Raw genomic sequence first — 12,613 nt, 5'->3', positions numbered from 1 at the left:
ATGAGAACCCAGGTTCAAAATTTCCTCAAAATGCCTGATGAAAAGCTGGAGGGTATATCAGTCGAAACGTTGTTTTAACAACAAACAAGATGAGGACAAAAATCCATCAAATATAAATAATGTAAATAATGTACTTAATTCCTCATCTCTTAAATATAAAACTGTAATACCAGAACTTTGTTTCCTGTAGTATTTCTCTCAAGGGGATCATTCCCAGCATGAATATCAGTGGGAACACGCTGTCCCCCCTGGAAGATTCCTCTCTTGATTTTCACCTCTCCTAATACTTGATTCACCAGCTGTCAATTGCATTCTCCAACATTTCATGCTATTCCATATAAGGTTGGTGGTGGCGGTGGTGGTGGTGGTCTGCTGCTGCTGCTTTTGTTTGTTTGTTTGTTGAGCGAAGCAGTCTTCGTCCCAGAGCTCACAAGATCGCGCCTCTGTAGTGGGAGAAGTCCGAAACATGGTCCTTTGCTATTCGTAAGACCCGCAGAAGAGAAAGCAGGTCAACCCCCAATACCGAGAGCATCGATGGATGGATGAATGCGCATCCAGGCTCAGCGGTTGCGTAGCAAGTCGGGGACAAGAAACAGGAAGAAAGAATGAGAGAAAGTTGGGGGTGAAAGAGTACAACAGGGGTCGCCACCACCCCCTGCCGGAGCCTCGTGGAACTTTAGGTGTTTTCGCTCAATAAACACACACAACGCACGGCCTTGGAATCAAAACCGCGAGTCCACTACCCTAACCACTGGGCCATTGCGCCTTCACTTGCTGCTGCTGCAGCATTGACATAATTGGTGTATATTCAAGGAAGAAGAATTGAGTAAAATAATGTAAACCAACATTGAAATAAAAGAAACATCTGAGACATGAAAATGCATATTAGTATTTTTGAACAGCGTCTTTCACAGAAGGACATTGCCATCTTGTGATGTCTTTAAAGAGGGACTTTAGTTCATGAAATTGGTGAAGAATATAATAAAACTAGCAGTATGACTCCATCATGAACTACCTGGTTCACAATGCAGGTGACTAGGCCATAGCCCACACCACCAGATGTTTTAAGCATCTAAGCAGTGATTCCTGATGGGCCAGGGGCTTTTCCTGGCTTCATAACCTTAATTGCTTTATCTACAATGGTGCTGTTTATTCGGATAGCTGGTCCCTCTACTGTGGCAACATTTGGCTGGCTCTCCTCCTCCAACTCATTTTCCACGTTCAGCAGTCTTTCATAATGGCTTCTCCAAACCTCTTTCATTTCGGAATCATTAAAAGCAAGTGCACCATCATCCATGCGGACACATTTCTCTCCTGTGACATCACAATTTTCTCTCACATGCTGCAATCCGAAATACTTCATTTCTTTGGTCTTTATGTTGCTGGACATTGGCAACTTCTTCTCTTCTGCTTCACCCTTGGCTATATATACCTGTCTCCTAGCCTCCTTTCTGGCTATTTGGTACTGTTCCCTGCTACCCCAACCCTTCCAGGCCTGTTTCTTTGTCCTGATGGCTCTGTCTACTGTATAATTCCACCACCACATAACTCTAGGTCTGGAAGGGACTTTGCTCCATCCGTGGACTTAGTCTGTGGCACTCAGTAAGCTGTCTCATAGGAATTTCCAGCTACCTTCTATGTCCGAAGACTGTAGCTCCTCCTCGCTCTCATCAAATTTCTTGATGAAGATATCCCTAAATCTCAGACCATGTGAAGGGTTCTTTAGCTTCCAAATCCTTCTTTTCTGGATTGGTCTGCTTCTTGGCATCCTTCTGGCCTCGAGTCTAAAGTCCCTAATGACTAGTCTATGCTGGGGGTACATTCCATACCTGAGAGGGTCTTTGTATTTAAGAGCAACCCTGTGTCCCGCTGTCTGGTGAGGATGAAATCAATCTGGCTAGCAGAGTCACCTGATTGATAGGTTATCAGGTGGCTGCTTGGCTTCCTGAACTTAGTGTTGCAGACTAAAAGGCTACATGCATCACAAAACTCCAGTAGCCTGGTTCCATCTTCTTTTCAGGAACCAATACCATTATGCCCATGTACACCAGTGAAGATACCGGATTGCTGTCCAACATGCTCATTAAAATCTCCAGCTGCAAAGATGAGGTCATTGCCACTCATCTTTGAGGCAGCCTGTAGAAGGGTATCATAAAAATGGTCCTTCAGAGCATTTGGTAGGGCCACTTGCAGGGTCATAGGCAGAGATAATTGTAGCTATACTATTCTGCAAGACTAGCCTGAGCTTAAGCACTCTATCACATACCCTGACAACCTCTATAACCTTATCCACCCATTTCTCCACAAGGAATATACCTACACCCCCTACTCCATCGATGTTACCTTCCCAGAAGATTTTTATACCTATGTGCCTTGCCTGTGAGGACACTAGCTGAAGCTTCTCTCCATCTTACCTCTTATGGCAATTTTCTGTCATGTAAATTGTAGCAGTATGGGCAGCGAAATGTGATGTTGATGGTTCAATGTATGTTGTCGGGTGTCGCCGATGGAGATAGGACATCAAAGTAAAACAATGAGGAATGTAGTTTAAATAATTTATTTGATCCACACTTGCATCTACGTGTTGGATACTCAAAGTTTAATTTACAATATCAATGAAGGCTGCTACATGAAGTTACCAACAGCTTTGAGGTGGCAAAGTAAAAATAACAACAGGAGAAGTAGAATGTTGATTTGATGAAAGAGTGCATGGCATATTTTGTGTCTGTGTGTGCGTTGGACATTTGGTTGAGTTGTGTTGTTTTTCTGTCCTATCTTTTTGTGTCCTGCTACTGTGTTGTGTCATTGGCTATCATAATTCGCTCATGCTGACTATGTGGCTCTCTGTTGGCTGCTTACCTGTTGCAAGCTGCCTGCTTATCTGTCCTGTATCTAAGGTCACTATTTATAATGGTCATCCTAGCAAGAAGAACAGACATACCATTGGAGTCCTTACTACTTATCTAGGTCACCTGCTGTCCAGTTGAACCTTCAGTGACACAGCTCAGGTTAGAAATCCATCCATCACATTTTGACAGGATAAAGAAATTTCTGTCACACCTGTTCGGCCAGTGGTGGATCAGGTCAGCGAGAATCCTTAGATTCAGTTTCGAATCTCAGCTCAGAAAATGAAATGTTAGTTTTTACATAAATAAAAGTTTATGTTAGTTTAAAAGATTTATCCAAAAAATCTTATTTAACTGTAATTTTTAGAACAACATGTGGGTGAAGGTAAATAATATGCACACCCAGTGTTTAGGGCTAGGTTTAGGGTTTAGGGTTAGGATTACATGGAAGACGGATGGTGTGTGTATTCTTTAACTCTGCCCAATTCATGTTATGTTACCAATAGTTTTCTTTCATATAAATAAATTTTGACTTAAAAATTTGCCAGTAAAGTCTTATAAAATGTTCCAAAAGATGTAGATGTTTATATGATATACATGAAAATAAGAGTGAACAAAATATACTTAAAAAACAACTATATTTTGTAGTCATTATCCGTAATCTACTCCCAAAACACTTCAGTAGCTCTATTTTGCATCACTTGCAAACTCATATGTTCTATGATCATTAAAGTGCAACGACCTCCACAATAACCAGCCTTCAATTTGATTTTCTGTTCCTAGATTAATCGGAAACATAGATTGCTGTGCTACTCATAAACCTTCTCGGTAGTTCAAGTAACTGGGGAAAAAATAACACCAAAGCAACTTAAACTGTCCAAAGGATGGGTGCGTTTCCTAGTTTAAAAATAATTAATAGCCATAAGGCGTATTAAAGATAATTAATTGTCAGAAGGTTTATTAAAGGTAATTAATAAACAGAAGGTTTCATCATCATCATCGTCGTTTAACATCCGGTTTCCACGCTGTCATGGGTTGGACAGTTTGACTGAGGTTTGGGAAGCCAGAAGGCTGCACCAGGCTCCAATCTAATCTGGCAAAATTTCTACAGCTGGATGCCCTTCCTAACGCCAACCACTCCGAGAGTGTAGTGGGTGCTTTTTACATGCCACCAGCACAGGAGCCAGTCAGGTGGTACTGGCATCAACCACGCTTGAATGCTACCAGCACGAGTGCCAGTCAGGTGGCAGTGGCAATGATCACGCTCAAATGATGCCTGTTATACACCACTGGCACAGGTGCCAATCAGGTGGTCCTGTTATCAGCCATGACAAGGATTTCACTTGCCTCAACAGGTGTTCGTAAGTGCAGTTTATTGCAGTTTATTAAGTTACTCTTAAATGGGCTGGTAATACTGCACTGGCATAGATCATGTTTATGGTCTCACTTGCATTGCCGGGTCTTCTTAAGCACAGCATATCTCCAAATGTCTCAGTCACATTTGAAAGTCGTGCTTCACCACTTCATCCCAGGTCTTCCTGGGTCTACTTCTTTCACAGGTTCCCTCTCTTGCTAGGGTGTGACTCTTTTTCACATAGCTGTCCACATCCAAACGCAACATATGACCATACCAGCGCAGTCGTCTCTCTTGCACACCACATCTGATGCTTCTTAAATCCAACTTTTCTCTCAAGGCAGTAACACTCTGTCGTGTATGCACACTGACATTACACATCCAGCGGATCATACCATCTTCATTCCTTGCAAGCTTGTGCATGTCCTCAGTAGTCACAAAGATAATTAAAAGCCAGAAGATTTTATCATTATCATCATCATCATCATCATCATCATCGTTTAACGTCTGCTTTCCATGCTAGCATGGGTTGGACGGTTCGATTGAGGTCTGGGAAGCCGAGGAGGCTGCACCAGGCCCAACCACAAGACTTATTAAAGGTAATTAATAGCCAGGAGGTTTATTAAAAATAATTAATAACCACAAGGCTTATTAAAGGTAATTAATAGCCAGAAAGTTTATCAAAAATAATTAATAACCACAAGGCATATTAAAGGTAACTAATAGCCAGAAGGTTTATTTAAAATAATTAATACCCAGCAAATTTATTAAAAATAAATAATAGTCAGCAAGTTTACTAAAAATAATTAATAGCCAGGTCTATTAAGAATAATTACTAACCAGCAGGTTTATTAAAAATAGTTAACAGCCACAAGGTTTATTAAAAATAATTAATAGCCAGAAGGCTTAGTAAAGATAATTAATAGCCAGAAGGCTTATTAAAGATAATTAATAGCCAGAAGGTTTATCAAAAATAATTAATTGCCAGAAGGCTTATTAAAAATAATTAATAGCCAGAAGGTTTATCAAAAATAATTAATTGCCAGAAGGTTTATTAAAAATATTTAATAACAAGAAGGCTTAATAAAGATAATTAATAGCCAGCAAATTTATTAAGAAAAAATCTACTACATATGTGGAAATCTGTGGGTGTGTTTGTTTGTGGAGTTGTTATCTAACTCCTCCTACATCGTTTTATCGATTTTGATGAAACTTGACACGTGAGTAGAATTTATGTCTAGAAAACTAGTGACATACTTAGATTGTTGGAAAAATCGATAATAGGGCCCTTGGAAGGGATTCTTATAAGTACTACATACAACTAATATATTATTTTTAAACATCTAAGGGAAATAACCCATTCGCCCCTGAAAGGGATCCTTATATATAAATATAGCCAAGGGAAATAACCCATTCATGTTCATAGGTTATTTGGTATAAATCAAATTGAGTATGCTTATTTCTTAGTATTTGAACTATTTGAGTTATTTTCACAATTTATCCAGTACAACGCTTAAACAAGTAAATAGTATTTACCTAAACAATAGATCTACTTATTTCGGTTAGTGACTTATTCATGAATTTAACAACACTAGCGCCACTGAGGGTAATATTCTCTGTGAATGCACAAAAGCTTTTTTCAGAGTTATTCACTTTGAAGTGTTATTATCTCATATCTGATTAGCCTGTTATTACATAACATGCTTCACAATTTTAGTATACATAACTTATTAGTATTTCCTAATAAGTTCTATAAACTCTGGGAACATATTAACCCCTCACCCAACAATTATTTTGAAAATAAATGTATTTTTTCAGACATATTTTTTAATTGTTTTATTTTACTATGTTTTGAATGGTGATTTCGAGGTATATTTCAAACCTTATTTATTATGAATTTTAATTCAATAATATTGATTTTAAATTACCGCTTTGGGCAGAAACGAGTTAACCCGTTTTTTTCATAAATCATATTACTTTTACAAAAAATCATGTTATTTTATTTGGTTATCGACATGGTGGGGTTATAATATAAAGGTATAAAAAAAAACAACGTAAAAACAAAGTGAATACTTCTATTCATAAAATGTGCCTTCCAACCCTTCGACTGTCTCCAGGTGACTAAATCATACTCGGTCTTCAATGCCTTACTTAAGCGAAACGTGGCAGAAATCATCACTGCCAGACGTATAAAGTGAGCGAATATACTCGTATATGTCAAATGAGAGTTTATAATAGACAAAGGAACTCGTTTGCTGTTGATTTTGGCGAATCTATCTTTTGACGAGTTAACTCGCCAGAGATAGAAAAAAACGATTTCGGTCAAAACGCATATATTCGTTTCGGCCGGGTAAGGGGTTAAAGCCCTGTCCAGGGCTACTTTATTTGAATTCTTACTATTGGGTAATTAATTTCATGTTATTATATAACTGACTTAACAATTGGGGTATTCATAACTTATTAGGAATTCTTAAAAATAAGATCCTGTGTAAATAAACAAAAACCGCTTTAAGGGCTACATACATTGTATTGTTGTTACTGGATTAGTGAAACAATTATGAGAATGAAACCAAGGAATAAGCCCTGCTTTCCTGGGAATTACTGGGTACATCAGATAGTAATTAATCGCCAGAAGGCTTATTAAAGATAATTAATAGCCAGAAGGTCTATTAAAAATAATAACGATAGAAGCAGTATTAATACCAAAATATAATCTTTACGCCTTTCCTCTAAGATGATGGAAATTTCTGTCCACTGTAGAATTGTTTGAGAACCTTTTTCTCTTTGAATCTTTTCTCTTTTCTTTGTTATGAAGGACCACGGTCTGAATTGTCAGGTTTCCTCTCATTCTTCCTTACAATGTAAAAATAATTACCTTGTACTCCTGTTTGTTCCTGAAATAGCTTTGGACAAACAGGATGTAACAAAAACGCCTAAAATTCAACATTCTTGATAGACATTTTGACTGCAAACACAAGGTTCAACGGTTCTAACCTTGATGGTAACTGGAGAGGAAAAACGGTGGAACTTCAGCTACATGAAGACACCATTACCACATGTTTAACTTCACTAACACCATGTTGGTGGCCATGTAAAGCATGGGAGGTTTTTCTGCTCTATTCACTGTATTACCATATTGACACAGGTCTCATGTCTCCCAAAAGGCAGGAAGGCCATGGATAGAATATCTTTGATCTGAGTGACAAAGTAATTTTCCTCATTTCCTTATTACAGAGTAGAAATAAATCATTAAATATTTCAAATATTTTGTTTTTGTTAAATTAAATCTCTTCTCTTTGCAAAAATGGGAAAATAAAAATATAAATTGATTCTTTTTTGTTTTAACAGGAATTTGATGAATATCTCCGAAACAGAGGTAAAACATTTGTTTGTTAATATTGAATATTACGGTGTCTTGTCATGTCATTCTATGTTAAACATTACTGATAATTACTATTTTGGTTTTATTTCTGCAAGGAATTATGTTGATAGCAAGTTACTACCTGCAGCCTCAGGTAGCCACAAGTTTTTAGCAGTCTTTCAAGTGCTTACAACCCTCTTGATAATCCTTGCTGTACCTAAAAGACAAACTTTCTGTAGAAGCTCTTCCGGGTATTCTATTTCAATATCCTTCAGCCATTTGTCTATATTTTGGCCTCCTGTTCCCAACACACCAATTATTATAGGCACCACCTTTACTGTTTGCATGCTCCAAATTCTTCCTATTTCAAATTTTAAGGGATTGTATTTACTTTGTTTTTCTTCTTCTTTACGATCCTGGAATCAAACAGACATAATGGGTCGATAAGTAAGCAGCTTCTCTTTTCCTTATCTATGACTGTAATATCTAGTCTATTGTTTTCTAACTTTTTCTCCATTTGAATAGGAAAGTCCCATAAAATCTTACATTTCTCCAACTCCAATTCTCTTTTGACTCAATGATTGTGCTTTGTGTTTCCAGCTTCAAATTCTTATTTTGCATTTCTAGACAGAATGAGCTCTGACACTTCACAGATGTTCTCACTTTTCCTTTTCTGCTTAGAACAACCTACGGTGCTTCTCAAAGCTGTGTCAGTCAGTTTTGTGAGAAGACCTTTTCATTGTTTCTATTAATTTTTTCTCAGTAATTATGAACTGTCTTTGTATTAATATTCAGCATATTATACAGTGAAAACTTGTACTTATTTCCATTCAGTATCACTTGACTATTACTTTAGCAAGCAGAAGAATATGTGGAAATATGTGGGTATGACAAAAGGTCCTTTCAGAACCATATTTAACAATCCTAAAAATTTCCATTAATGTCCAGGAGAGACATAATGCCACAACCCTGGCTAGACACATATGGTTATTGAAGAAAAATGCCATGGATTATAACATCAAGTAGAGAGTGATAGGGAGGTGCAACCGTTACTTCAACAGTAGCAGACGGGGAAGGTTAAACCTTGCTTAGAAAAGAACAATATTCAAGAACTCTCTTCATTCAGACACTTAACTAAAGCTTGAACTGCAAGGGTGAGTTTTACTTCTCTGGGCATGGATACATTGTAACTCCAACGTCTGGCAGCTGGCCTGGCAGACACCCACAAAACTATTAACCATCTTACAAACAATAACTCTGAGCACCTTTTCAAACTTCATCTGTCTAACACCCGTGGACATGTTTACAAAGTCAGAAAACAGCACAGCTCCCATGACTTTCGGAAATATTTTTTCATGCTAAGAGTTGCTGAAGCATGGAACAAACTGCCGGTATCAGTTGTTAGTTGTCGGAGCACTCCATCCTTCAAAACTTCCATGCTTCCTGAGATTTGCTAACAAAACACCTGATTTTCTCCCCTCCATACACACGCAGGCATGTATCTGATTCATACACTGTTCGCTTCCCAGACATTTGTACATTACTGCATATACTTTATATGCACATTTGACAAGTTGTGGTGCACCTGAGCACTGTATACAATAATTTCATTATTATTATTATTATATGCCTGCATGAAAAATAGTATGTGATCAGTTATCTACAAACTCTACCATAACATTACGATTTCCACCAGCAGTCTTCCCATGTCCTCTTTCCAAGTCCCTGCTCCCTGCACCAACTCCATACTGCCCACACTCAAACTCCACTTTACTGGCAGTTATTTCTCACTCAGGGATTTGATGGAGTCCCTTCACTAGCTGTCTCCTACAGCAACCACAACCAGATGTGTTACTTAAGATATTGTAAACTTTATGATTAACGTAACTTCTCTGTTGACAAATTTACAAGTGCCTGGTATTTCTCTTATGGAGTCTTAGACAATTTATATGCCTTGCTCATCATTTAATGTCCATCTTCCATTTTGGCTTGGGTTAAGCAGGTTGACAGGATCTGGTGAGATGCGTTAGGCATGATTTCCATGGCTGGCTGCCCTTCTTAATACCAAGCACTTTACAGTGTGGACCGGAAGCTGCTTTTTCCATGACCCCAGTGCTAGTAAGGTCACCAAGTAACTTGTAATAGAAAGTGAAGAATGGAAAGAGCCCTGTGAAAGTGGGTGGGAGTGAATTTGGGAGACGGGTAGGTGGCTTTATATCCGGGGTAGGAGAGGTTTGATAGAGGGTCAAGTAGGGGTGTCTTGATATGGGGGAAATTCACGACTTGCTTATATTTTTTACAAAAGTGAATGAAAGTAGCTGGAAGGGAGAAAGATGGTGGTCATAGGGTGCAAGTGCATACTCTCAGTTTGCAAGGATGTGTGTATGGGGAGAGAATATAGAATGTGGATGAGGAAGGTAAGAAAGAGAGGGTAATTTCATAAGAATATGGGATGAGAGGCGTGGCAGATGGTTAGTGATGGGGCTAGAGGTGGATGTAGTGAGTGAGGAACAATGGTTTGGGGTGGAGTTGATGGCAAATATCTGTATGGAGTGGGGCAAGTGAGAGTTAGATGAGGTTTGGGTAGGAGGGAGTGACAAGTAGCAACGTAGGAGTAGCAGAGGAGAGCAGCAGAATCATAAATTCATAGACAAGGAAGTGCAGAGATGATGCACAGGATGTGACAGTGGAAGGGATGGGTTGATGATGATGATCAACTGGGACAGAGATGGGAGTTAGAGATACATGAGGATGGCTATAGTGAGTGGGGAGACAAAATTGGAGGGAGTATTGATAACGGATGTGAGAGGGCGTTGGGAATAAATGCATATAGAAGTGTTAAACATCAAGAATGGCAAACTAAGATGTAGCTAAGAGTGGGAAGGGAAAGATTAGGGAAGGGGCAAAAAGGGATGATCGATGGAAGGTTGTACGAACGGAGATGATGATGATGATGAAAGAGAGGCAACTGGTATTAATGAAAAGGGGTGAGAAGTGTTGTGCAGATTCTGCTCTCAAATGCTTACAGCAACAAAGTAGGGCCATAGTTAGAAGTGTAATGGAGGGATGGGTGTTAGGAAAATGAGATGTGGTGAAGGGTATGGTTGACATGGGCAAATGTCAGTGTAGGGCCCAACATGGACAGGAATAAGCACAATGCATTTAGGACCTCACTTTTGCTATGATGGATGTGTCTTTATATGTCATTTTGTTCAACTTGCATCAGTAGGTGTGTGGCCAGGTGGAAAACTGCACCAGACTTCTGTACATGCCAAAACAGACATAGAGGTCTGGTGCCATCTTCTACCTGGCAAGTTCCTGTCAAATGATCCAACCCATGCCAGCATGGAAGGTAGATGTTGAACGATGATGATGGTCATAATGATGACACACTGATATTTGTTTATTTCCAGAAACTAAATTATCAAGCCCATCCTTTCCTGGTCCACAACAGAAAACAGTCTCTATCATACCCAGACCTTATATGACATCCGGAGAAAATGCTGGCATTAAAATAAACTTAATGATTGGTTCAATTTCTAATGTATCTGTGAGTAAATAGATTCACGTAACATATTTATATTTAATTGTTATTTCATTTCCAAATGAGGAATCATTACAGTTAATTAAAACATTTTCTCAATCTAACTCAAACATTTCATTTCCTTCACATCTGATATCTTGAGTAAATCTTTTGCTAACTTTAACAACCTCAAACTTACTACAGCCATTCTGTAGAGCCTTTCTTAACAACAATATCAACTGCAACAATGTATCTCTCTTCTCTCCATGAAATGTTCCTTAGTTGTTTACCATTAATTACTTTTGTAGGTTGATGTCATCGTTAACAGCACCAATGAACACCTCCAGCTTGACAGTGGTTCTATCTCCAAATTTATTCTCAATGCTGCTGGTCCACAGATACAAGCTGAATGTAACCGGAAATATCCTCAAGGTATTTCTACATTTGAAATAGCCATCACTGAAGGATATAACCTCAAATGTAAGAATGTAATTCATCTGGTATTACCTCCCTGGGATGAAAATTCATCTGATTCAGTAAGTATCAATCATATTATATTGATTTATTGAAAGAGTTGTTGTACAACCCTAGGTTATCATTGATCCAGCATCTCTGTGGCATGAACGGAATTGTCCATAAAACTATGCACAATCCACAGATGTGTTTTTCCAGTCATACAACACCTCCGTCTGCTTCAAGACAGTAGCATGTACTTTGATGTCCACTGATGTACAGTATGGGCTACAGTGTGACAGTCTGGTGTTGTGGTATTCTGTACAATTTCCAAAGCATGGATTCTGGTTGTTTGAAATTGATGTAGACTCTATTGTAGATATTCCCTGAACATTTCGACTCAACCATAGTCTCTTGTGTGCAGTGTAGAGTCTTTTGTGCCTGTGGCACCCTGCCTTGTGGGTGGTTTTGTTGCTTCTTGCAGTATGTTCTCACCCAGATTTCCCTCTTGTAAATAATAATTAATCTCTCCTCTTCCCTATTATTTTTTTGTTAATTACAAAATTCCACCTGAATTACACTGTGCAACCACCAAATCTTGGAACATTTCTCTTTCCATTCACGGCATCCATATCTTCACTCAGACCAGACTTCCTGCTATCACATGATCTGTGTTGATCCTTCTGTCACATGATCCATGTTAATCCAATGACCACATGATCTGTTAATCCAATAATCACTAGAAGTTGTTTAATGTTATTTGAATCTGTAAAACATTTCTGTTTGAAACAACAAATTCCATGTGCAATGTGTTGATCAAAGAATATATTCATCACTTACATTATTTACATTTGATGGATATTTGTCCTCATCTTGTTTGTTGTTAACACAACGTTTCGGCTGATATACCCTCCGGCCTTCATCAGGTGTCTTGGGGAAATTTTGAACCTGCGTTCTTATTCCTAAGGTATTTTTCAATGTTAATATTATTATTATTATATTATTATTATTATTATTATTATTATATTATTATTATTATTGTTCAGGTCACTGCTTGGAATCAAACTCGGAATCTT

General features: G+C 38.3%; 1 protein-coding gene across 1 annotated transcript in view; it reads left to right on the top strand.

Annotated features, from left to right (window-relative positions):
* Nucleotides 1–5,776: 5,776 nt before the first annotated feature.
* LOC115232537 (protein mono-ADP-ribosyltransferase PARP14-like) overlaps nt 5,777–12,613 on the top strand; it is a 172,703-nt gene continuing 165,866 nt past the window's right edge. Inside the window, exons 1-5 of the mRNA XM_036502087.1 lie at nt 5,777–5,806; nt 7,016–7,120; nt 7,549–7,576; nt 10,975–11,111; nt 11,393–11,620. Coding sequence (XP_036357980.1) covers nt 5,777–5,806; nt 7,016–7,120; nt 7,549–7,576; nt 10,975–11,111; nt 11,393–11,620 — 528 coding nt within the window. The remainder of the gene's footprint in view (nt 5,807–7,015; nt 7,121–7,548; nt 7,577–10,974; nt 11,112–11,392; nt 11,621–12,613) is intronic.

Source organism: Octopus sinensis, linkage group LG1 (assembly GCF_006345805.1).
Source record: "Octopus sinensis linkage group LG1, ASM634580v1, whole genome shotgun sequence".
In the NCBI taxonomy this organism is placed as follows: Eukaryota; Metazoa; Mollusca; class Cephalopoda; order Octopoda; family Octopodidae; genus Octopus; species Octopus sinensis.
This window is presented reverse-complemented; position numbering and strand designations above follow the sequence as displayed.